The sequence below is a fragment of the Myxocyprinus asiaticus genome, chromosome 25, assembly GCF_019703515.2.
Source record: "Myxocyprinus asiaticus isolate MX2 ecotype Aquarium Trade chromosome 25, UBuf_Myxa_2, whole genome shotgun sequence".
NCBI lineage: Eukaryota > Metazoa > Chordata > Actinopteri > Cypriniformes > Catostomidae > Myxocyprinus > Myxocyprinus asiaticus.
The window spans coordinates 2284759-2309000 of record NC_059368.1 but is presented as its reverse complement, the minus strand read 5'-3'; the positions used below and the strand labels follow the sequence as shown (position 1 = coordinate 2309000).

Genomic DNA, 24242 nt, shown 5'->3' with positions numbered 1-24242 from the left:
TTAAAAAAAATCCTTATCCAGTAATCTGAGCGACTGGAAAAGTCGTGGGAATATCATGGAATTTAAATGTTAAAAAACTGGGGGAACCTTGAATCGTTCAATTTAACTCAAATGTCTGTTTTCATATTTTCTCAGCTGGTTTGTAACGGCATAGAATCACTCACATATGCAAGAAAAACACACACACACACACACACACACACACACACACACATAAAGTGGTAATGTCAAGTTTGGCGATGCCTTTGTTTGTAGATGAGGTGAGTGTTGACAGCGTTCATGTGTGTGTGAGTGATCTGGATAGACAGACGGTCATCAGTCCGGTATCAGAATCTACAAACACCAGCATCTGCGGTACAGGTGTGTTACAACACTCAACTTCAGTCTTTAAATTGGCTCATATCCTACAGTATTTTATCTTTTTGTTTTTTTTATAAGCTTACTTATCAGCTAATTTTCTCTGTCCGGTGTAGTTTCGTTCTCAGAGGTCCAGTCGCCTGGAGAAACAGTGACGTGTCTCACTGATCTCGTCTCAAAGCCATCTCAAGCCCCGCCCTCTGTCAAACCTGTGCCGTTGCCAAGTGACAGCGCTGACATCACACACATAAGGCCATCATCATTAAAACAGCCTCCTGCCTTACCGCCGAAGCCATACAGCAGAATACCCAACCACCTGACAGGTAACACACTACTGAGGGCTCTTCTGTAGACTTCTCTCTCAAGTGTCTGATGAACTCAAAACGTCCACTCCAGTCCACCCAGAACATTTATCGAAAATAAACTGATAACGAACGCTTCAGAAAATCCTCATGATTATGAAATCACAACCATGAGCTCATTAACATATGACCGCCCACATTTACAACAGGGCTGGACGATATACATAGCAACAGATATTTTTCAGCCTTGATGATATTTTGATATATATCTTATTTTTCTCCCAATTTGGAATGCCCAATTCCCAGTGTGCTTTTTAAGTCCTTGTGGTGGCGTAGTGATTCGCCTCAGTCTGGGCGGCGGAGGACGAATCTCAGTTGCCTCCACATCTGAGACCGTCAACCCGCGCATCTTATCACGTGGCTTGTTGAGCGCGTTGCCACGGAGACATAGCACGTGTGGAGGCTTTACGCCATCCACCGCGGCAACCACGCTCAACTCACCACATGCCCCACCGAGAACGAACCACATTATAGCGACCATGAGGAGGTTACCCCATGTGACTCTACCCTCCCTAGCAACCGGGCCAATTTGGTTGCTTAGGAGACCTGGCTGGAGTCACTCAGCACACCCTGGGATTCGAACTAGCGAACTCCAGTGGTGGTAGCCAGCGTCTTTTACCCCTGAGCTACCCATTGTAAACATATAAAACAATAAATTGCAATAAACTAGGTAAATATTGCAATATCCACCTAGGTCACACTTTATTTACTGTGTATTTACATAGGTTGTTGATCAATTATACTAATGAACTACATGTATTTACTGTGTAATTTTTATATAGAGCTGCTTGTACTTACATACTGTATTGTTATTGTTATTAATATAGTAATTAATAATAGTAATATGTAATATTTGTAACACTGTGTAATTAAGTGTTGCCTTGATACATTTTACAAAAACATTTAAATACATGAAGAATTCCACATGGAGACTTTTTTTCATAATGGCACTAATGAATCGAACTTTGATTCCATTCATTGGAACAGACAATTTGAATTCATTCATGGAAATAAATCGAACGTACCAACTCTGAAGCTATTTGTGCTACTGCAGTTTAATTAAAACATGTGTCTTGTGGGCCTTGGTATCTCAGCGAGTATTGGCGCTGACTACCACACCTGGAGACGCGAGTTTGAATCCAGGGTGTGCTGAGTACCTCCAGCCAGGTCTCCTAAGCAACCGAATTGGCCCGGTTGCTAGGGAGGGTAGAGTCACATGGGGTAACCTCCTCGTGGTCGTGATTAGTGGTTCTCGCTCTCAATGGGGCGTGTGGTAAGTTGTGTGTGGATCGTGGAGAGTAGCATGAGCCTCCACATGCTGTGAGTCTCCGCGGTGTCATGCACAATGAGCCACATGATAAGATGCGCGGATTGACGGTCTCAGAAGCGGAGACAACTGAGACTTGTCCTCCGCCACCCGGATTGAGGTCGCCACCACGAGGACCTAAGATGCGTTCAACATACCATTGCATTATTTGTATCCTCAAAGCACAATGAACACACACAAAAAAATATTTTAGCCTATTTTTAAGATTTACGCATTTTAATTTCATAACAAAATTCCATAAAATTGAATTGCGTAAAATTTAACACAATTATTTTAATAAAATGTAAAATATTTAGGGTTTTTATTTTTTTAATTTTTTTTTTATTATTAAAGATTGCTCACTCAATTTAATGTTATGGAATTTTTTTTATGAAATTAAAATGTGTTTATTTATTTTTTAGAGCGCAACATTGCTGTGCAGAACTGGGTTTGATGACCAAAACAAAAAAAAGAAAAAATCTCGGGAGCATCACAGTATTAATGAAAGCATTAATGAAAACTTTTATTCAGTACAACAGAACTCTTGCTTGTGAGATATTGCTTTAATATAATTATTAGTGATATATTAAAGCAATATCACACTCGCAGTCGTGCTGTATGACCCTACATCAGATCCATGTAATCACAGCCATGCTTAGGGCCATACAGCACGATTGCGAGTGTGATATTGCTTTAATATATCAATAATGATATATTAAACAGGTCAAAGAATAAGTAAATTAAAACATTAGGAAAACTAAGGACTGTCACAAAAATAAAATAATAAAAAATAAAATGCAGTTGTGCATGGAACTACTTTGTTATGCCACGGATCTGGATCTGCCGTTGATAGTTCAAAAGATGCGCACAAGCACCCTTTACCAAATTGAAAACATCACTTTAGAACAAGTAACAACGGCTTGGGCTGTTTCTAACAAGTCACTGGAAAAACTAGGATGTGTATGTGTGTGTTTGAGAGAGAGAGAGAGCTATTGAGCTTGTGTTAGCAGTAGTGTAGTGTTAGTCAGCTTGCTGAAGATAATGGGAATTCTGGTCAAATACATCCTATTTTCTCTGTGTAAAAATAGCTGTCCAAGCGGGGGTCCTCCACAAGTATTTTGCGGTAGCCTTTGCGCAAGAGTAAACCCTAACCCTAATGTTGAATATATACAGTTGAAGTCAGAAGTTTACATACACTTAGGTTGAAGTCATTAAAATTAATTTTTTAACCACTCTACAGATTTAATATTAGCAAACTATAGTTTTGGCAAGTCGTTTAGGACATCTACTTTGTGCATGACACATGGTAATTTTTCCAACAATTGTTTACAGACCGATTGTTTCACTTTTAATTGACTATATCACAATTCCAATGGGTCTGATGTGTACAAACACTAAGTTAACTGTGCCTTTAAGCAGCTTGGAATATTACAGAAAATGATGTCAAGCCTTTAGACAATTAACCAATTAGCTTCTGATAGGAGGTGTACTGAATTGGAGGTGTACCTGTGGATCTATTTTAAGGCCTACCTTCAAACTCAGTGGCTCTTTGCTTGACATCATCAGAAAATCAAAAGAAATCAGCGAAGACCTCAGAAAAAAATTGTGGACCTCCACAAGTCTGGTTCATCCTTGGGAGCAATTTCCAAATGCCTGAAGGTACCACGTTCATCTGTACATACAATAGTACGCAAGTATAAACACCATGGGACCACACAGCCATCATACCGCTCAGGAAGGAGACGCATTCTGTCTCCTAGAGATGAACGTAGTTTGGTGCGAAAACTGCAAATCAATCCCAGAACAACAGCAAAGGACCTTGTGAAGATGCTGGAGGAAACAGGTAGACAAGTATCTATATCCACAGTAAAACGAGCCCTATATCGACATAACCTGAAAGGCTGCTCAGCAAGGAAGAAGCCACTGCTCCAAAACCGCCATAAAAAAGCCAGACTACAGTTTGCAAGTGTAAATGGGGAAATTTCCTCTGGTTGGATGAAACAAAAGTTGAACTGTTTGGCCATAATGACAATCGTTATGTTTGGAGGAAAAAGGGTGAGGCTTGCAAGCCGAAAAACACCATCCCAACCGTGAAGCATGGGGGTGGCAGCATCATGTTGTGGGGGTGCTTTGCTGCAGGAGGGACTGGTGCACTTCACAAAATAGATGGCATCATGAGGAAGGAAATTATGTGGATATATTGAAGCAACACCTCAAGACATCAGCCGTGAAGTTAAAGCTCGGTCGCAAATGGGTCTTCCAAATGGACAATGACCCCAAGCATACCTCCAAAGTTGTGGCAAAATGGCTTAAGGACAACAAAGTCAATGAACTGTGCTGACTCAATGAACGTCAAACTTAACTGGCTCATAACACACAAAAATGGTCTTTTGTCGCCACCTGCTGGTTCAAATCTTTAATGTCACATGGATAAATGAAAAGACTCACGTAGCTGCTGTCTTACGCTTTAGTTTAGAATGGCACAAACACAAGCAGAGTGATACAAACAGTGAAGCGTCCGAGTGCTGATGTTCTGAGACATTAGCACTCATGGAATGTGTCTCGTCCAATCAGATTCAAGGACTGGAAATAACTGTTGTAAGTGCGCAGCACATGTAGACTGTGTATTTATTTAATAAAATCTCCACTTTTTGTTTTTTTGGTTTAATCATCCCACTATGACATATCACAGTTTTGATTTGAATAATGTATTTAAACATTTATTTTATGCCAGATATGTAACATTCTTTGACATGCCGCATTTTTTAGTTAATTAATTCTAGATTCCGCAATTCCGTCCGTGTTTTTCGCAGCATGAAAAACTAAATGATGTTTTTGTTGCAGTAACTTCGGTCTCTTTTCTTCTCTTTAGAAACACTTGCTAAACTGTCTCCACCTCTCCCTCCGAAGAAAGTGATGATTTGTGAGCCAACGTCTTCGTTTGCTCTCAAATGTCTGCCGTCACAGGCCACACACACGCACACACACACTCTCACACACTCTCACCCACAGCATTATGCTACACTACCCCTGTCTATACACCCGCCCAGCCGCATCATAGAAGAACTCAATAAAACACTGGCGTTCACCATGCAGAGAATAGAGAGGTGAGTATATTAACACACACACACACACACACACACACACACACGTTGTTCTATCATGATAAGGACTTTCCATTGTCTTGAATTTTACAGTATACTGAAGTAATGATATTTGCGTTCCCCTAAACCTGACTCTCAAACAACCCTCTTTGCATTTGTACATTGTACTTCTCGGTTCCCAGTTCTACTATTAGGCTTAGTGATTTGAACAAACCACTAACTCGAATTATTAAACTGAGTATAAGAGTTTAAATGGCACATAACTCTATCCGTGTCTATGCAGTTCTGTACTGCAGGCGGTTCCGTCGGTCCTCATGGAGACTGAAGAAGAGAAAGAAAACAGAGACTCACCAGTCAACACACACACACTCCTCACACACACCTTCAGCACACACACACACGAGGAAGAAGACGAGGAAGATGATGACGACTCGCTGTTTACAAGTACGAGCTCTGTCGGGGTGTGTGTATAGCATGTGTTTGTGTGTGTAGGGTTTAAATATGAACATCTTTCATCTATTTGTGTGTTTGAGCAGGTACACTGGCTCTACGGATCTTACGGAAAGATTCGCTGGCGATCAAACTGAGTAATCGACCGTCCAAAAGAGAACTAGAGGATAAAAACATCCTGCCAATGATGAGTGATCAGGAGAGACTCGAGTCCAGGCAACAGATCGGCACCAAACTCACTCGGTCAGAACACAAACAAACACATCATAAGAATGATTTTAGAGTGGTTTACACCACGATTTGTTGTTAATTGCTCATTCGGTATAAATTGTTCAGGAGAAAAATGTTCACATAAATTGATGTATTGAATCGAATGTAACAGTTTAAATAAGAATGCTTTTTACAAACGTTTTAAAACCAGTCTTACGTAACACAATTCACACAAATGTCCATGTAAGCGGTAATTTTTCATTTCATGAAAAACGTTTTACGAACATTTTACACCAAAATTTGTGGACAATTAGTGCGAAATGTCTTTGTTAAATGTTTGCTTTACGTTTTATGCAAACAGTTTTACGAACGTTTTACACTGAAATTGTAGACAACTTATGCTAAATTTCTGTGTAAACGTTCCTTTTACGTTTAACGCAAACAGTTTTAGGAACGTTTTACAGAGAAATTATCCACAAACCAAAATTAGTGGACAACTCTTGTGAAATTTGTGTAAAATGTTTGTTTTTACATTTTATAAAAAAGTTTTACGAACATTTTACACTGAAATTTGTGCACAACAAATGTGAAATTTCGGTGTAAAAGTTTGTTTAACATTTTATGCCAACAGTTTTATGAATGTTTTACTATGAAATTTAGTTTTGTGAACGTTTTACACTGAAATTGTGGCCAACTTAAGCTTTACGTTTAATGGAAACAATTTTATGAATGTTTAACACTGAAATTTTGTTTTATGAACATTTTACACAGAAATGTTTTATGAACGTTTTATACTGAAATTTATGGACAATTAACGTGACATTTCCACGTCATTTTACGTTTTATAAAAAAAAGATTAAGAGCATTTTACTCTGAAATTTGTGGGAAATTGATGCAAAATTTCGGTGTAAAAGTTTGTTTAACATTTTATGCCAACAGTTTTATAAATGTTTTACTATGAAATTTAGTTTTGTGAATGTTTTACACTGAAATTGTGGCCAACTTAAGCTTTACGTTTAATGGAAACAATTTTATGAATGTTTATAAACCAAACTCAAACCAAAATTTGTGGTGTGAAATGTTCGTAAAACTTTTTTATAAAATGTAAAAACAAACATTTTACACAAATTTCACGAGAGTTGTCCACAAATTTTGGTTTGTGGACAATTTAGGTGTAAAACGTAAATAAAACTGTTTGCATAAAATGTAAAATGAACATTTTACTCAGAAATTGTGCATAAATTTCACACAAATTTCAGTGTAAAATGTTCATAAAATAAACTTTTTATGTAAAACATTCATAGAACTATTTTCATCAAACATTAAAAAAATACATTTTAAACAGAAATTTCATGTTTTTCACAAATCAGAGTAAAACGTTAATTAAACAAACTTTTGTTGTGTAAAATGTTCATAAAACTATTTTCATAAAACTCAAAACAAATGTTGAAGCCAGAAATTGCTCATAAATTGCCAATTTTGTTGTAAAATTTTTGTGTAAAAAATTCATAAAACTGTTTGCATAAAATGTAACTTTTACATGACATTTCCACGTCATTTTACGTTTTATAAAAAAAGTTTTCCGAGCATTTTACACCAAAATTTGTGGAAAATGTATGCGAAATTTCTGTGTAAAACGTTCCTTTTACGTTTAATGCAAACAGTTTTTGAACGTTTTACAGAGAAATTGTCCACAAACCAAAATTTGTGGACAACTCTTGTGAAATTTGTGTAAAATGTTTGTTTTTACATTTTATAAAAAGTTTTACAAACATTTTACACCAAAATTTCATTTTATAAATGTTTTAAACCGAAATTTGTGCACAACAAATGTGAAATTTCGGTGTAAAAGTTTGTTTAACATTTTATGCAAACAGTTTTATGAATGTTTTACTATGAAATTTAGTTTTGTGAATGTTTTACACTGAAATTGTGGCCAACTTAAGCTTTACGTTTAATGGAAACAATTTTATGAATGTTTAACACTGAAATTTTTTTTATGAACGTTTTATACTGCAATTTATGGACAATTAACATGACATTTCCTCGTCATTTTACGTTTTATTTATTTATTTTACATCAACATTTGTAGGCAATCTATGTGAAATTTCAGTGTAACGTGCTCGTTTTACAAAAATAGTTTTAGGAAATTTGTCTTTACAAAAAATGTCTGGGTCTTGTGTAAATTATTGCATAATTTTTACGTTTTACGAAAATAGTTTGACAAATGTTTTGCACAGAACTTTCACTGTGTAATTTTGCGTAGTTTATCTTTTTTTTAACTTTCCTAAATTAAGTTTATCTGTCTATCGGCAGTCGACTCAGTCAGAGACCATCAGCGGAAGAACTAGAACAGAGAAACATCCTCAAACGTAAGTTAACATTCATCCTCACACATCTACACCAGCTGACGTTTAGTGATGTTAAAGTCTTCGTTATAGCATTTTGTACATTTCTAAATTAGTAGTAGAGGAACTGAACTGGTAACAAAGGTTATTTGGAAGTACTCAAGGTGGAACAGAGGGAGATGGAGCAAGTTCGTCTGTGCTATTTTTTAGTTGTTGGTCTGTGTACTTGTGTCCGATCTTTTGTCATTGCATCGCGGTTTGCTGTTTTTTAGCATCTTACTCCATGAGCATTGCATTTTTTAGATGCCTATTTAGTTTCAAAATTTTTCAAAACGTTTTTTGCACAATTACCGTATTAGTTTTTCTCTTTCATTGATTCTCTCTGTGTCTCTCTTTCAGCTCGGAATGAACAGGAGGAGTTGGAAGAGAAAAGAGAATTAAAAAAAAGACTCTCACGGAAGGTGAGACGAAGAGAGATTTTGCTAAAACGAGAGATTTGAGGGTTTTCAGACTGTGTTCCTATAGCAACACTATTTTGGGTTACGGCACAGATTAGATTAGAGTTACGCAACATCTTTAGGTATGTGTGTGTGTGATGTCTGTTATATGTGAAATGCTTGTAGACTGCTGTAGAAATGGCAGGGCTCTGCTTCTTAGAGCTTTAATTACATTTCCTATCTATTCTGTATGTGTAGTTGAGTCAGAGGCCGACCGTAGAGGAGCTCAGAGAGGCGAAGATTCTCATCCGCTTTAGCGATTATGTAGAAGTTGCGGAAGCTCAGGATTACGACCGTCGAGCGGACAAACCCTGGACACGACTCACTGCTGCAGACAAGGTTCACCTGCTTTAAACTGTCCACCTTATAAGACTGAGTAAATGATGAGAGAATCTGAGAATCTGCCAGCGGAACAAGTCAAAACACACATATATTCAAGATTTATTTTCTGAAAACAAGCCTTAATATCTTACACAATTTTGCTTCTTGGGTAAATTCAGTGTTTTTAAGGGATGCTTAGGCATTTGTACTAAAAAAAAAAACTGTTTTGCATGGGTTTATGTCTCTTGCAGGCTGCCATACGTAAAGAACTCAACGAGTTTAAGAGCACAGAGATGGAGGTGCACGAGTCGAGTCGACATCTAACCAGGTGATCAAGCACATACATTCTTGCAAGTCTATCTTGTATGTTCATAATTGCATAGTACTATTTATGAAGCTGCAATGCAAATGCAAGATCAAGCGCATTGTGTTGTGGGATACAGTTTCTGTCGGAGCAGTGTGCTCTGTTGTACAGTGCAAATATTGGCAAATGTATTAAATCATTCATGTACAATCCACACACTTATCATGGACAATTTACATAAAATTTCGGTATAAAATGTTCGTAAAAGCAGTCTTGTGTAAATTATTGCACTATACTTTTTTGCGTTATGAAAACAGTTTTACAGAGAAATCTGTGGACAATTTACGCAAAAAATTTATTTGTAAATGTTCTTTTTATGTTTCATGAAAATAGTTTTCTGAACGTTTTACACCAAAATTTGTGGACAATTTACGTTATATTTCTGTCTTGTTCTATGATTTTATGAAAATAGTTTTTGGGCGTTTTACACTGAAATTTATTGACAATTTATGAAAAAGTTTGGTGTAAAACATTTAATTTATGTTTTATGAAAATAATTTTACAAATGTTTTACACTGAAATTTCTGTGTTTATTCTACGTTTTATGAAAATAATTTTACAAATGTTTTACACCTAAATTTGTGAACAAGTTATGCAAAATTTCTGTGTAAAACCAGTTTTGCGTAATTTATTGCACCATGCTTTTGCATTTTATGAAAGTAGTTTTGTGGACAATTTACGTGATATTTCTTTGTAAAACATTCATAAAACCAGCTGTGCGTAAATTAATGCATAATGCATTTGGGTTTTATAAAAATAGTTTTATGAATCTTTTACACCAAAATTTGTGGACAATTATGCAAAATGTCTGTGTAAAATGCTTGTTTAAGTAGTCTTGAGTAAATTGCATCATGCTTTTAGGTTTTTTGAAAAGTTTTACGAATGTTTTACCCTGCAAAATGTTTATTCTACGTTTTATGAAAATAGTTTTACACCGAAATTTGTGCAAAATGTTTATTCTACGTTTTATGAAAATAGTTTTACACCGAAATTTGTGCAAAATGTTTATTCTATGTTTTATGAAAATAGTTTTACACCGAAATTTGTGTAAAATGTTTATTCTGCGTTTTATGAAAATAGTTTTACACCGAAATTTGTGCAAAATGTTTATTCTGCGTTTTATGAAAATAGTTTTACACCGAAATTTGTGCAAAATGTTTATTCTATGTTTTATGAAAATGGTTTTACACCAAAATTTGTGTAAAATGTTTATTCTGCGTTTTATGAAAATAGTTTTACACCGAAATTTGTGTAAAATGTTTATTCTACGTTTTATGAAAATAGTTTTACACCGAAATTTGTGTAAAATGTTTATTCTACGTTTTATGAAAATAGTTTTACACCAAAATTTGTGTAAAATGTTTATTCTGCGTTATGAAAATGGTTTTACACCAAAATTTGTGTAAAATGTTTATTCTACGTTTTATGAAAATAGTTTTACACCGAAATTTGTGCAAAATGTTTATTCTGCGTTTTATGAAAATAGTTTTACACCGAAATTTGTGTAAAATGTTTATTCTGCGTTATGAAAATGGTTTTACACCAAAATTTGTGCAAAATGTTTATTTTGCGTTATGAAAATGGTTTTACACCGAAATTTGTGCAAAATGTTTATTTTGCGTTATGAAAATGGTTTTACACCGAAATTTGTGTAAAATGTTTATTCTGCGTTATGAAAATGGTTTTACACCGAAATTTGTGTAAAATGTTTATTCTACGTTTTATGAAAATGGTTTTACACCGAAATTTGTGTAAAATGTTTATTCTGCGTTTTATGAAAATAGTTTTACACCGAAATTTGTGTAAAATGTTTATTCTGCGTTTTATGAAAATGGTTTTACACCGAAATTTGTGTAAAATGTTTATTCTACGTTTTATGAAAATAGTTTTACACAAAAATTTGTGTAAAATGTTTATTCTGCGTTATGAAAATGGTTTTACACCAAAATTTGTGCAAAATGTTTATTTTGCGTTATGAAAATGGTTTTACACCGAAATTTGTGTAAAATGTTTATTCTGCGTTTTATGAAAATAGTTTTACACCGAAATTTGTGACCAATTTATGCAAAATTACTTTGTAAAACGTTTGTAAAACTGATCTTGAGTAAATTATTGCACCATGCTTTTGCATTTTATGAAAGTATTTTTACGAACGATTTACACCAATATTTGTGGACAATTTACATTGTGATAAATTACGCATGGCTAGTTTTACGAAGGTAGAAACTTTGTGTAAATTGTCCATTTGGTGTAAATTGTTTGTAAAACTATCTTTCAAAAATATCACAATTTACGTAAGAATGAGTTTGAATGATTTACTCACAAAGTGTGAATATTTTAATGCATTTTTACACCCACGATTAAGACTTTATTCATGAAACAGCAAATGTACATACTATCCACACTATACACACTACAGAAATAGTATGAGAAGCATGCTAGAATGCTATGCTGAAAACAGACAATCTTTTTTTCTCTACCTCCATTGCAGATTTCATCGACCGTAGCGGAAACTATGATGGAACCAGTGAACGCTTTTTTTTAGGAGCTGTTAAACTTTAATCAGATGCATTGATCTAAGACTAAAGAGAGACTAGTGCGAATTTTGATCAGGAATCACCACGGAGGAAAGTCTCACTGAGCCCATGCTCACCCTCCAGGAATATTGCCCTGCGTACACCGGCCAATTCACAGTGGAAAGATTTTAAGATTGACGTCAATGGGGCCAGTGTGTGTGTGTGTGTGTGTGTGTGTGTGTGTGTGTGTGTGTGTGTGTGTGCGAGAAAGAGAGCTGTTTTGTGCGGATGATATACATGTATATTCTAAAACATAACATTTAAAAACTGAATTATATGTGTTTTCGCCATTAATTTTTATTTTCCCGAATTACAGTTTTTAATGCAACAGATAACGTGGTGGATTTTCTAAATAATTCATCTTTTATTTCTGCTCTCAAAACACAGAAACACAACAGAAAAGACTTTTATACAGAGTACAACTTGTGTTATTACAAGCAAAATTACAAATATCTGTCTTTTAATTCACAGTTTTCTGTTCTACTGCATTTTTGGAGTCACAAAACCATGTTACAACTTCAAAAACTTCTATCGTGACACGCCCACATTACACCGACCAATCACAGTGGAGGAGATCTTGACGGATGTGACAGGACAAAGCAATAATGCGTTAAAGCCTTGATTGTATTCTTGATGTTTTTGTCTGTTTATTGCTCTTTTGTCTCTGCGGTTAAACACCCTTCACTCTGATAAACAAGCGTTTGGCTGAAGTTTGCTAAGTAGGGTGTAGGCCGTTTTGTTTGGAGCACACCCTTTAAACTCTGCCTGATCTACAGGGCGTCATGTTGCCAAAATGAAACCAAAACGGGCGTTCATATTCAAGAGGGACGAAACAATCAGTGTTATTATTATTTTTTTTTATATATAATTTTATTCTCAGTGATCACACAGAAATTGCAACAACATGTGACAAAAATGTTTTGTTAATATTTATAAATATTTTTAAATGACTTTTATACTTAAACACATTGGCAGGGCATTGAACATTAAAGGAAAAACCAAAATGAAAATTAACGTTATTATTAATGTCGTTCCAAACCCATATGCTGTCATTTGTGTTGGACTTTTGGAGCTTAACAGCTGAAGTCACTATGAGCTGTAGTTTTATAGGAAATTTCTCCTTTTGTGCATACGAGTTTGAAACGACATGAACATAACGACAGAATTTTCACATTTAATTTAAGTGTTTAACACACAGAAGAGCAAAAGTCATGTTTTGAATGATTAAGATGTGTTTTCCGTTTACAGTTCTTTAACGTCGCTCTCTTGCGCTGCTGCTATTAGCTCAGAAACCCGCAAAGAGAGCGCATGTGCATGTCATGTGACTGTCACTCTGGGATTATGTATGCAGATCCTCGAGTAAAGAAACGTAATAAAAACAAACCGCGATTTGTCAGCTTGTGTTTCTTGTCAGTTCAGAAATCGGATTGCTAGCAGCGTTTACAAAGTATAGTTGTAATGCAATGGCCTCCGAAGTCAGGATGTTGAAATTGAAGTTTCAGTCACATTTAAAAAAGCCAAAAAAGTACTGATGTCCTCATTAGCATAAACAGTGTGCTGGTCTCATACAGAGTGCATGGGCGTCCCGCAGTGTTTGTGCCAGAGGTCTATGGCTTTTGTGACTATGGCGTCTGTGTTTTCCTGCGGCATCTGTAGAGAGAATGCGATCAATGTAAGAGTAACTGCAAAAGTGTTCAGGGGTTTAGTAGTGTTTTAAACATGCATGTTGGAGAATTTAGAGAAAAAGCTAAATCACAGAAAAATATTTAAGGGATTGTTTTTGGGTTCAGTACAAGTTTAGCTCATATCGACAGCATTTGTGACATAATGCCCATTACAGCAGAAAATAATTTCTACTTTTCCCTCGGTTTCTAAACACATAGCAGAATTAAATCTGTAAGCAGAAATGCGGATTCCTCCTCAAAACTGCAAATTATGTAAAAATTGACATGATATAGACATGTACTTCACACATGTACACAACATTTCATTAATTTGCTATTAAACATCGCAAGAGTCTTCATATGAACTGGTGATTGTATCAAAGTATCGGTTTTATGACTAGAGGATTTGTAAAGCATTATTTTAGCGTTAGCGATAAATAATAGTAAACTGTAATTCTGTCATCTTTTGACATATCAAGGTGAAATTTTGCACAGTACTTCAGAGTGATGTCATCTTAAAGCCTGTTAGGTTGGAAAAAACATTAGTCCAAATGGCGTTAGATTTTTTTGGACATATGGATATTGAGACAATGTGGACATTTACATAAATGCGCATTTTTCAGCCATTTTTATTGTATTAATTTTTGTTAAATATCAAATTGAAAGACATGTATCCTACACATACATACCGAGTGTCAAGTCAATTGGAGCTATGGTTCAGGAGGAGTAGATTTGTGTAGTTTTGGACAAATATGTATTGTACAGGAATCATGGCGGACTTTATGGGTTCTAGAGGCTTTTTTGTTCCTCATGAGAATTGAGGCATATATACCAGGTTTCAGAAATTTTGGACTTATAGGGTGGAAATGGCATCACTTTGAAAATGGACAAATTGGGGCGTGGCCTGTAGCGCCACCTATAGGCTCACGTGGGCCATTTTTGGTGTGTTAGTTACTCATGGCCTGTAGTATCAATGTGCCAAATTTCAAAACTTTTTACCACGGAGATCTTGAGTTATTGGGCAATTTAGATCTACAGGAATAATAAGAAGAAGAAGAATACTAACAAAAACAATAGGTTTCCTAATAAGCTGAAATGTGAATCAAATAATCAGAAAAACACATTTATTATTTGAACTGTAAAGTTGTCAATATTGTATGGAAGCTTGTTTTTGCCACATGAGCAAAACATTTGCTTTGGTGAGACAATTATAAAATGCTAAGTCATATTGATGTGATACATATAGTGAGAATTATTAGATTAAAATTCATAATCAGTTACAATACCGTTCAACCCAGATTTCTAGTGCATCCGCCAATAATCATGAGATTGACCAGAGGTTTAAATGTTTATAATTATCAATAACATAAAATAAAGGGGTCTTGGGTATCTCAGCGAGTAAAGACGCTGACTATCACACCTGGAGTTGCGAGTTCAAATCCAGGGTGTGCTGAGTGATTCCAGCCAGGTCTCCTAAGCAACCAAATTGGCCCGGTTGCTAGGGAGGGTAGAGTCACATGGGGTAGCCTCCTCGTGGTTGCTATAATGTGGTTCTCGCTCTCGGTGGGGCGCATGGTGAGTTGTGCGTGGATGCTGCGGAGAATAGCGTGAAGCCTCCACACGCGCTACGTCTCCGCGGTAACGCGCTCAACAAGCCACGTGATAAGATGCGCGGACTGATGGTCTCAGACGCGGAGGCAACTGAGATTCATCCTCTGCCACCCGGATGAGGCGAGTCACTACGCCACCATGAGGACTTAGAGCGCATTGGGAATTCCAAACTGGGTAGAAAAGGGGAGCGAACTCCAGGGGTGGTAGCCAGTGTATTTTACCACTGAGCTACCCAGGCCCCCCCATAATCATAATTCTTAATTATCACTTACTATCTTATAATTTTGACTATAATATATCTTGTAATTATGATTTTTTCTAATAACTAACATATTATTTTGTTATATACCTTTTATCTCATAATTATTACTATCATATAATTTTGACGTACAGTTGTGCTCAAAAGTTTGCATACCCTTGGAGAATTGGTAATATATGTAATATTTTTAAAGAAAACATGAGTGAGCAGGCAAAACACATTTCTTTTATTTCTTATGGGATTCATATTCAGCTGTAGGTTATAACAGAATGGCACAATCATAAAACAAAACATGGCAACAAAGAAAAAAATGAAATGACCCCTGTTCAAAAGTCTGCATACCCTTAGTTCTTAATACTGTGTATTGCCCCCTTTAGCATCAATGACAGCGTGCAGTCTTTTGTAATAGTTGTCTATGAGGCCCCGAATTCTTGCAGGTGGTATAGCTGCCCATTCGTCTTGGCAAAATGCCTCCAGGTCATGCAAAGTCTTTGGTCGTCTTGCATGAACCGCACGTTTGAGATCTCCCCAGAGTGGCTCGATGATATTAAGGTCAGGAGACTGTGATGGCCACTCCAGAACCTTCACCTTTTTCTGCTGTAACCACTGGAGGGTCAACTTGTCCTTGTGCTTAGGGTCATTGTCGTGCTGGAATGTCCAAGAGCGTCCCATGCGCAGCTTTCGTGCAGAAGAATGCAAATTGTCTGCCTGTATTTTCTGATAACATGCTGCATTCATCTTGCCATCAATTTTCACAAGATTCCCCGTGCCTTTAGAGCTCATACACCCCCAAAACATCAGTGAGCCACCACCATGCTTCACAGTGGGGATGGTATTCTTTTCACTATAGGCCTTGTTGACCCCTCTCCAAACATAGCGCTTATGGTTGTGACCATAAAACTCTATTTTGGTCTCGTCACTCCAAATTACAGTGTGCCAGAAGCTGTGAGACGTGTCAAGGTGTTGTCGGGCATATTGTAACCGGGCTTTTTTGTGGCATTGGCGCAGTAAAGGCTTCTTTCTGGCAACTCGACCATGCAGCTCATTTTTGTTCAAGTATCGTCTTATTGTGCTCCTTGAAACAACCACACCGTCTTTTTCCAGAGCAGCCTGTATTTCTCCTGAGGTTACCTGTGGATTTTTCTTTGTATCCCAAACAATTCTTCTGGCAGTTGTGGCTGAAATCTTTCTTGGTCTACCTGACCTTGGCTTGGTATCAAGAGATCCATGAATTTTCCACTTCTTAATAAGTGATTGAACAGTACTGACTGGCATTTTCATGGCTTTGGATATCTTTTTATATCCTTTTCCATCTTTATAAAGTTCCATTACCTTGTTACGCAGGTCTTTTGACAGTTCTTTTCTGCTCCCCATGGCTCAGTATATAGCCTGCTCAGTGCATCCACGTGAGAGCTAACAAACTCATTGACTATTTATACACAGACACTAATTGCAATTTAAAAAGCCACAGGTGTGGGAAATTAACCTTTAATTGCCAATTAAACCTGTGTGTGTCACCTTGCGTGTCTGTAACAAAGCCAAACATTCAAGGGTGTGTAAACTTTTGATCAGGGCCATTTGGGTGATTTCTGTTATCATTATGATTTAAAAAGGAGCCAAACAACTATGTGATGATAAATGGCTTCATATGATCACTATCCTCAAATAAAAGACATATTTTCAAAATCAATGCCAGGGTATGCAAACTTTTGAGCACAACTGAATCTCATAATTATTACTTTTTGCCATAAATATGGATTTTCATCTTATAATTATAAATTTGGTTATCTCAAAATTGAATATCTCACAATTCATAACTATGGCAAAGGTCATAACAGAGAGATAATCTCATTATTATTATTATGAATTTTTGTTATAAATATGACTTTTATGACAGTCTCATAATTAGGATTTAGTACTTTATAATTTTGACTTTCTCATAATAATTAGGATTTTTCATAATTTTCTTAATTATGGCTTAATATCTTATTATTATCTCATTATTATGGTTATATATCCTAACTGACACTTATTATCTCATCATTTTGACCTTTTTAATCTCATTATTATGCCTTTTTGTCATAAATATGATATTTGTTTAATAATTATGACTTTTTAATCTCATTTTAACTTTTTAGCTTATGATTTTGACTATGTCAGAATTATTATTTTTTGTATATATATATATATATATATATATATATATATATATATATATATATATATATATATATGATTTTTTTCATCTTAAAATTATGATTTAATCTCATAATTGATTTATTCTCATAATTCTTACTTTATATCATAATTACAATTTTTATCTAATAATTTTAACAGTTTGAGCTACATGGTCATGCCAATTAAATTTATAGATTGGATATAACTTTACACCGACATGGTTAGTAAGTGATTCAATTATAGTAACACAGAGAAGTGTTACGGCTACACTTTTGAAAAGTGTTTTACCATTTACTACCATTGTAAGTGCCTTACTGTCAGCGCATTTTTGTCATCATCATTTTTTTAAATGTGGTAAATGACATTTTGTCACAAATGCTCTCAATGGAACATACACTATATTGCCAAAAGTATTCGCTCATCTGCCTTTAGACGCATATGAACTTAAGTGACATCCCATTCTTAATCCATAAGGTTTAATATGACGTCGGCCCACCCTTTGCAGCTATAACAGCTTCAACTCTTCTGGGAAGGCTTTCCACAAGGTTTAGGAGTGTGTTTATGGGAATTTTTGACCATTCTTCCAGAAGCGCATTTGTGAGGTCAGACACTGATGTTGGACGAGAAGGCCTGGCTCGCAGTCTTCGCTCTAATTCATCCCAAAGGTGCTCTATCGGGTTGAGGTCAGGACTCTGTGCAGGCCAGTCAAGTTCTTCCACACCAAACTCGCTCATCCATGTCTTTATGGACCTTGCTTTGTGCACTGGTGCGCAGTCATGTTGGAACAGGAAGGGGCCATCCCCAAACTGTTCTCACAAAGTTGGGAGAATGGAATTGTCCAAAATTTCTTGGTATGCTGAAGCATTCAGAGTTCCTTTCACTGGAACTAAGGGGCCAAGCCCAGTTCCTGAAAAACAACCCCACACCATAATCCCCCCTCCACCAAACTTCACAGTTGGCACAATGCAGTCAGACAAGTACCGTTCTCCTGGCAACCGCCAAACCCAGACTTGTCCATCAGATTGCCAGATGGAGAAGCGTGATTTGTCACTCCAGAGAACGCGTCTCCACTGCTCTAGAGTCCAGTGGCGGCGTGCTTTACACCACTGCATCCGACGCTTTGCATTGCACTTGGTGATGTATGGCTTGGATGCAGCTGCTCGCCCATGGAAACCCATTCCATGAAGCTCTCTACGCACTGTTCTTGAGCTAATCTGAAGGCCACATGAACTTTGGAGGTCTGTAGCGATTGACTCTGCAGAAAGTTGGCGACCTCTGCGCACTATGCGCCTCAGCATCCGCTGACCCCGCTCTGTCATTTTACGTGGCCTACCACTTCGTGGCTGAGTTGCTGTCATTCCCAATCGCTTCCACTTTGTTATAATACCACTGACAGTTGACTGTGGAATATTTAGTAGCGAGGAAATTTCACGACTGGACTTGTTGCACAGGTGGCATCCTATCACAGTACCACGCTGGAATTCACTGAGCTCCTGAGAGCGGCCCATTCTTTCACAAATGTTTGTAGAAGCAGTCTGCATGCCTAGGTGCTTCATTTTATACACCTGTGGCCATGGAAGTGATTGGAACACCTGAATTCAATTATTTGGATGGGTGAGCGATACTTTTGGCAATATAGTGTATCTGTATTGAATCTGTAATATTCCATTACGGAAAAATGTTGCTGAATAAATGATGTTTGTGTTCAAGTGTGTACTCACATTAGACAGGAAGTCAAATACTCCCTCCGGCTGACTCATTCCCATCAGCATGATCTTGTAGCTGAGCAGAATCTCCACAGCAACAAACACCAAGATCTTACAGGAGCCACTGATGACCTTATCCCAGACCCTGCCGACCAATCACACGACCAACAGCCAACACAGAAAATATTAAAGTAGGAATTCTAACATTTGGGCTATGACTGGAAAAGCAGACTACCATAATGACTAGTTCTGCGGTATACAGTATAGTGGTCAGTTTTCAGTGTATACTGCACAGTAGGCAGTATGCTAGTGTTATATTCCAAACATAGAAAGAAATAACTGGACTCTGTTTATCAGTTTAAACTACATTGAACAGCTCTAAGTGATGGATTGTAGTGTGACCTCTGTAAACTGGACTCTGGTAAACAGCCTGCAAAACAGCGTCTGAACCAGAGAGAGTACGGCAGAGAGTCCAGACCACCGGACATCTTCAGATGTGACAACAGACAGCTGTCCTCCTGAGACAGGAAGTGCTCCAGACTCTTCGGCTGAGAGAAATAAAATCAGAGGTTGAATCTTGAAAAAGCTTCATAAACAAATAAGAGAAATGTAGAAGTATTGTGTTTGCTTTTTAACAAATGGTCAGTGAAAGGAGGTGCTAAACCTTCCCATTGGCTACTTTGGCTTTTATATAAAGGTTAGGAACATGTTTTTAAACTAACATTAATGTAATATCCTTATAATGTCATTTGTATCCAATAACATTTCTCACAATGTTAGAAGAAATGTTTTAAGTGCAGCATTGGACAGCAACAACTGATAAAGAAGTTGTAAATATATGTTTACAGGATATTTTCACGTTTTCAGGAATGTTTTGCTACCTTTAAATAACGCTCTACTCACTTTAAGAAAACTGGACATTTTACACTTCCCACAACCACAATGCAATGTTTGGAAAATGTTTTAAGAACATAAATTTATTAGCTGGGTTCTTTAACCTCAGGAGGTCAAACTGAATATTATGAGCAGTTTATTTATTTAACATAAGGTCTTACACAAAATGTATACCCAAAAAAACTATTTTAAAAACTAAATTAAGCTACATTTAAAATATCCACTACATAAATGTACTATTTAAACTATTTAAAAAAACTAAATTAAGAATTTATAAAACAAAAATATAGCTACAAGCAGCGATGACGGGCCTGAGCATCATGGGTCAATTTCCATCGGTGGCTTTTGGAACACAATGCACGAATTTACCCAGTATTAAATTTCACACCGGTGTTGTCCCTTGTACAGATTATAACCGGTAACACCGTATACCGTTGCAACCCTAGTGGCTATGATAATATCATGTAAGATATCAAGAAGCATTTTGGATAAAAATAACAAGACTATTTCAAAGTCTGTTATGGGTGCCATGCTTCCTGCTGCCAGTTGGTGGCGCTATGACTGTGACCCACAGTAGCGATATCCATGTGATCAGCCATCATTACCAAACATACAGCTCAATTTTGATCTAAATCACAAAATGCTCACAGAAGATACGAAACACTTCCTGTTTCCCATTTCTTGGCATAATGTTGCCTAAATTTGGTGACAGTCACATGAATCCCCTACGAGGCGTATTTAAAAGTTCAGAGCCTGCAATTAAAAAAACAATCCAAAATGTCTGACTTCCTGTTGGGCGGAGCTAATGACTGCAATTATGAAAGTTGTCCGGCTTGATGAGAACAATATATGTACCTAGTTTGGTGACTGTAGGTGAAAAAGGAGGTTTTCAGAGCCCCCCTACACGCCCATGTGTGAACTTTTGCCCAGGCCTAATGGCTGACAACTCTGATGTGTGTGCAAAATTTCATGAGTTTTTAAGCATGTTTAGTGCCCCAAAAGCACCCTTGAAAAGAAGAAGAATCCTAAATTAAGCACATTTCTAACACAAAAAATTAAAACAGAAAAAGTAATAAGTAGCTATATTAAAAAAAAGCTATCACTGATTAGGAGCTAGCTACCTAGTGTTTGTAGTTTGTAGTTATTGACAATCTTATATTACCCATAAATTAAAGAAAAATATTTCTTGCAATAATTGTGGTAACAGGTTGGAACGGTTGAGCTTGAGTCAACACTTTCATTTGTGTAAATACTGAGAAAAGAGATTTCTTAACATGTTCCAGTGCAAAATCACAAGGTAACAAGAGCTGCGTGCAAAACGTATTGCTCTGATGCATTAAAAATAGAAATGGGACACCAACAATTGTGCCATGTATCAGTCTGTATCAGTACGTCACACTTACCAGGTGAGGGATGGAGTCTCCAAACTTGTGATTAAACTGGTTGACGAAGCATCTGATCAGCCAGTAGCAGTCCACCGGGTCATCGACGATCTCCTCCATCGCCCGGGCGATAGCCAGGAAAATTTCATCATTCTCATCCTAAAAGAAAACAATTAAACACGAACCTCAGATATGACAACACAAACAAACACAAAAACACTCCTCACCGGTGCTCTCAGCTCAGTCCTCCGGGGAAGCTGTTGGCTCTCCAGCTGATACATGCGCAGGTAGAGCTCTGTAGGGGGCGTGGCCGCGTGGATGAACCGCATGGCTGTTAAAGCGGCAGTGACGTCATCGAACTGCTCGGCACGGTATCGAGACACCAGAGCGTGAGAGTCGCTGTGAGGAGGTAAAATACCTGCGTACAGAAATGCAGAAGAGAAAGAATGAACTTCACTTGGTTTGACTTTTCTATATATTTAACAAGAAAGAAATGTCGAGCTTTAAAGTGAATGTAAAACTTTCAAATTATAATGATATAGCGCTATGGAGTTCAGGGACCTAGAGTTTTGACCCTTGGTATAAAGTCTGGTCCATTTTTCTGGCCAAGAAACGCCCGATTAGACAGGAAGAGACAATCTGACATGCTGCTTTTATGTGCTGTGTAGGGGTGGATTTATCTGAAATAGATCATACAACAATGCAACAGTGTTTGTGAATAATAATTCATGTTCTCACCCAGTAAGATTTTCCACACGTGTATCCTGTACATGGACGGAAGAGGAAACCTCTGACTGAAGGTGCTCAACTTCTCCACATCTGAATGTTTGAAACATTTGCATTGAACTAACAGAACGAAATTATATTTACATCAGGAATGTGTGACCTTCCTTAATTGCAGATGTTTCTTACCCAGTGGATTATCCTTCAGTAGAATCTCCAGAGATTTCTTCTCCTCCACGCCTCTGAAACCCACTTTCTCATAGTACGCCGAGCGGAAGTTTCTCTGCGGATCTTCAGCCATGGTCACTGATGTAAAGCTGGAACAGAAGAACAGCACAGAACATCTGAGATACATGTCTGCCCAGCCCTTATGTTATACAAATGATGGTATTTGTTATTTAAAAGACAGAAATGGCCATTTATGTACACCACGGGACTAGATGATTCCCACATTCATGTACCATGGTATTGCCCTGGAACTCCAAGGTACTATAAAGATTATATCTACTGTACATGATACCACTATAGTTATAGTATGTAGAAATAGTTTGGGGTAAAAGGCTCCCTCGCCACCTTTTTTGAAAAAAAATAAAAATCAAATAAAAATCAAAACAACCTTCCGTTATTATTATTTTCATCTTGATACACATTGCGACCAGAAAAAAAAAAGCACATTTTCCTTAAAGGGATAGTTCACCCAAATATGAAAATTCTGTCATCATTTACTCACCCTCATGCCATCCCAGATGTGTACAACGCCTTACAATGCAAGTGAATGGTGACCAAAACTTTGAAGCTCATAAAAGCAGCATAAAAGTAATCCATAAAACCCAGTGGTTTAATTCATGTATTCAGAAGCGATATGATAGGTGCGGGTGAGAAACAGATCAATATTTAAGTCCTTTTTTACTATTAATTCTCCTTCCTGCCCAGTAGGTGGCGATATGCACGAAGAATGCGGATCGCCAAAAACAAAAGAAGAAGAACTCTTAGGAGGACTGTTTGAAAGTGCAGATTTATAGTAAAGAAATTACTTAAATATTGATCTGTTTCTCACCCACACCTATCATACCATTTCTGAAGACATGGATTAAACCACTGGAGTCGTATGGATTACTTTTATGCTGCTTTTATGTGCTTTTTGATCACCATTCACTTGCATTGTATGGACCTACATAGCTGAAATATTCTAAAAATCTTCATTTGTGTTCTGCTCAAAAAAGAAAGTCACATATCTGGGATGGCATGAGGGTGAGTAAATGATGAGAGAACTTTCAGTTTTGGGTGAACTGTCCCTTTAAGAGTTACTATGGTAAAACCATGGTAAATTTCTGTAAGGAAAACCCGCTCTCATGGCATATTCTCTCTATATAAACTTCGCTATTATAATATCTATTTTGATGTCTGTTGGGTAAAAAATAATAACATTGGTTTAAAGTGTTCATCATAATCATACTGGCCCTTTAATATCTGTTACATTGTTTCTTAACTATTATCACGCCTGTAGCGCAACAATTACGTTTGAAACATATGTCTGTACTGTTCATTTTAAACATGTTAACACGTTTAAGAGTTTAATAATAGCTGTTTATTCACCTTCAATGCACAGCCTTTATCAGGCCTCTGTCACATCCGCGTGAATTCCTCAGACGAGATCCGATCTTCGATTTATTGTTCTAATAGCTTAACATTCAAACATCTGACTGTGGTTTAGATTCAACAGATGCTGAACTGTTCTCCTTAGCTCTTAAACAGAAAACTTTAAATGCAGTAAATGCGGCTGTTATTTTGGCAGCTCTGTGTCCTCGGATGTGATTCATGTCCTCTTGTTGTTGTACTTCCACATAAAACCAGCAGGAGGCGCTCAAATAGAGCTAAGTCTCGAAGGTAACCGTCCGGATGCCAAAGTCTCGCGAGAGTTGCATTTGTT

The 24242-nt window shown here is 36.9% G+C and overlaps 2 protein-coding genes across 4 annotated transcripts in view; one reads left to right on the top strand and one right to left on the bottom strand.

Moving 5' to 3' along the window:
- The window catches only part of LOC127416315 (phosphatase and actin regulator 1-like), a 29120-nt gene extending 15836 nt beyond the window's left edge, over positions 1 to 13284 (top strand). For 2 of the 3 annotated variants that reach the window (XM_051655608.1, XM_051655607.1), the window contains exons 4-13: positions 256 to 360; positions 474 to 680; positions 4898 to 5132; positions 5413 to 5573; positions 5666 to 5822; positions 8106 to 8161; positions 8537 to 8598; positions 8833 to 8973; positions 9207 to 9283; positions 11811 to 13284. In XM_051655608.1, coding sequence (XP_051511568.1) covers positions 256 to 360; positions 474 to 680; positions 4898 to 5132; positions 5413 to 5573; positions 5666 to 5822; positions 8106 to 8161; positions 8537 to 8598; positions 8833 to 8973; positions 9207 to 9283; positions 11811 to 11826 — 1217 coding nt within the window. In that variant the 3' untranslated portion in view covers positions 11827 to 13284. The remainder of the gene's footprint in view (positions 1 to 255; positions 361 to 473; positions 681 to 4897; positions 5133 to 5412; positions 5574 to 5665; positions 5823 to 8105; positions 8162 to 8536; positions 8599 to 8832; positions 8974 to 9206; positions 9284 to 11810) is intronic. The other variant, XM_051655609.1, reaches the window with a different exon arrangement.
- On the bottom strand, positions 12236 to 24141 carry tbc1d7 (TBC1 domain family, member 7). Its single transcript, XM_051655655.1, has 8 exons — positions 23909 to 24141; positions 22502 to 22629; positions 22328 to 22408; positions 21817 to 22007; positions 21611 to 21748; positions 19716 to 19861; positions 19329 to 19458; positions 12236 to 13545 (listed from the first exon to the last, which is right to left on the bottom strand). The coding sequence occupies exons 2-8, from the start codon at positions 22611 to 22613 to the stop codon at positions 13459 to 13461; spliced, it is 885 nt and encodes a 294-aa protein (XP_051511615.1). The 5' UTR covers positions 22614 to 22629; positions 23909 to 24141; the 3' UTR covers positions 12236 to 13458.
- Between the last annotated feature and the right edge of the window lie 101 nt (positions 24142 to 24242).

Excerpts from the sequence above, each read along its gene's own strand:
- tbc1d7 (XM_051655655.1), bottom strand. The coding sequence starts at position 22,613 with ATGGCTGAAGATCCGCAGAGAAACTTCCGCTCGGCGTACTATGAGAAA. Across the intron at positions 19,862-21,610 it reads GAGACTCCATCCCTCACCTG|CCGAAGAGTCTGGAGCACTT; the intron begins GTAAGTGTGACG and ends TATTTCTCTCAG. Across the intron at positions 13,546-19,328 it reads TATTTGACTTCCTGTCTAAT|ATGCCGCAGGAAAACACAGA; the intron begins GTGAGTACACAC and ends TTCTCTCTACAG.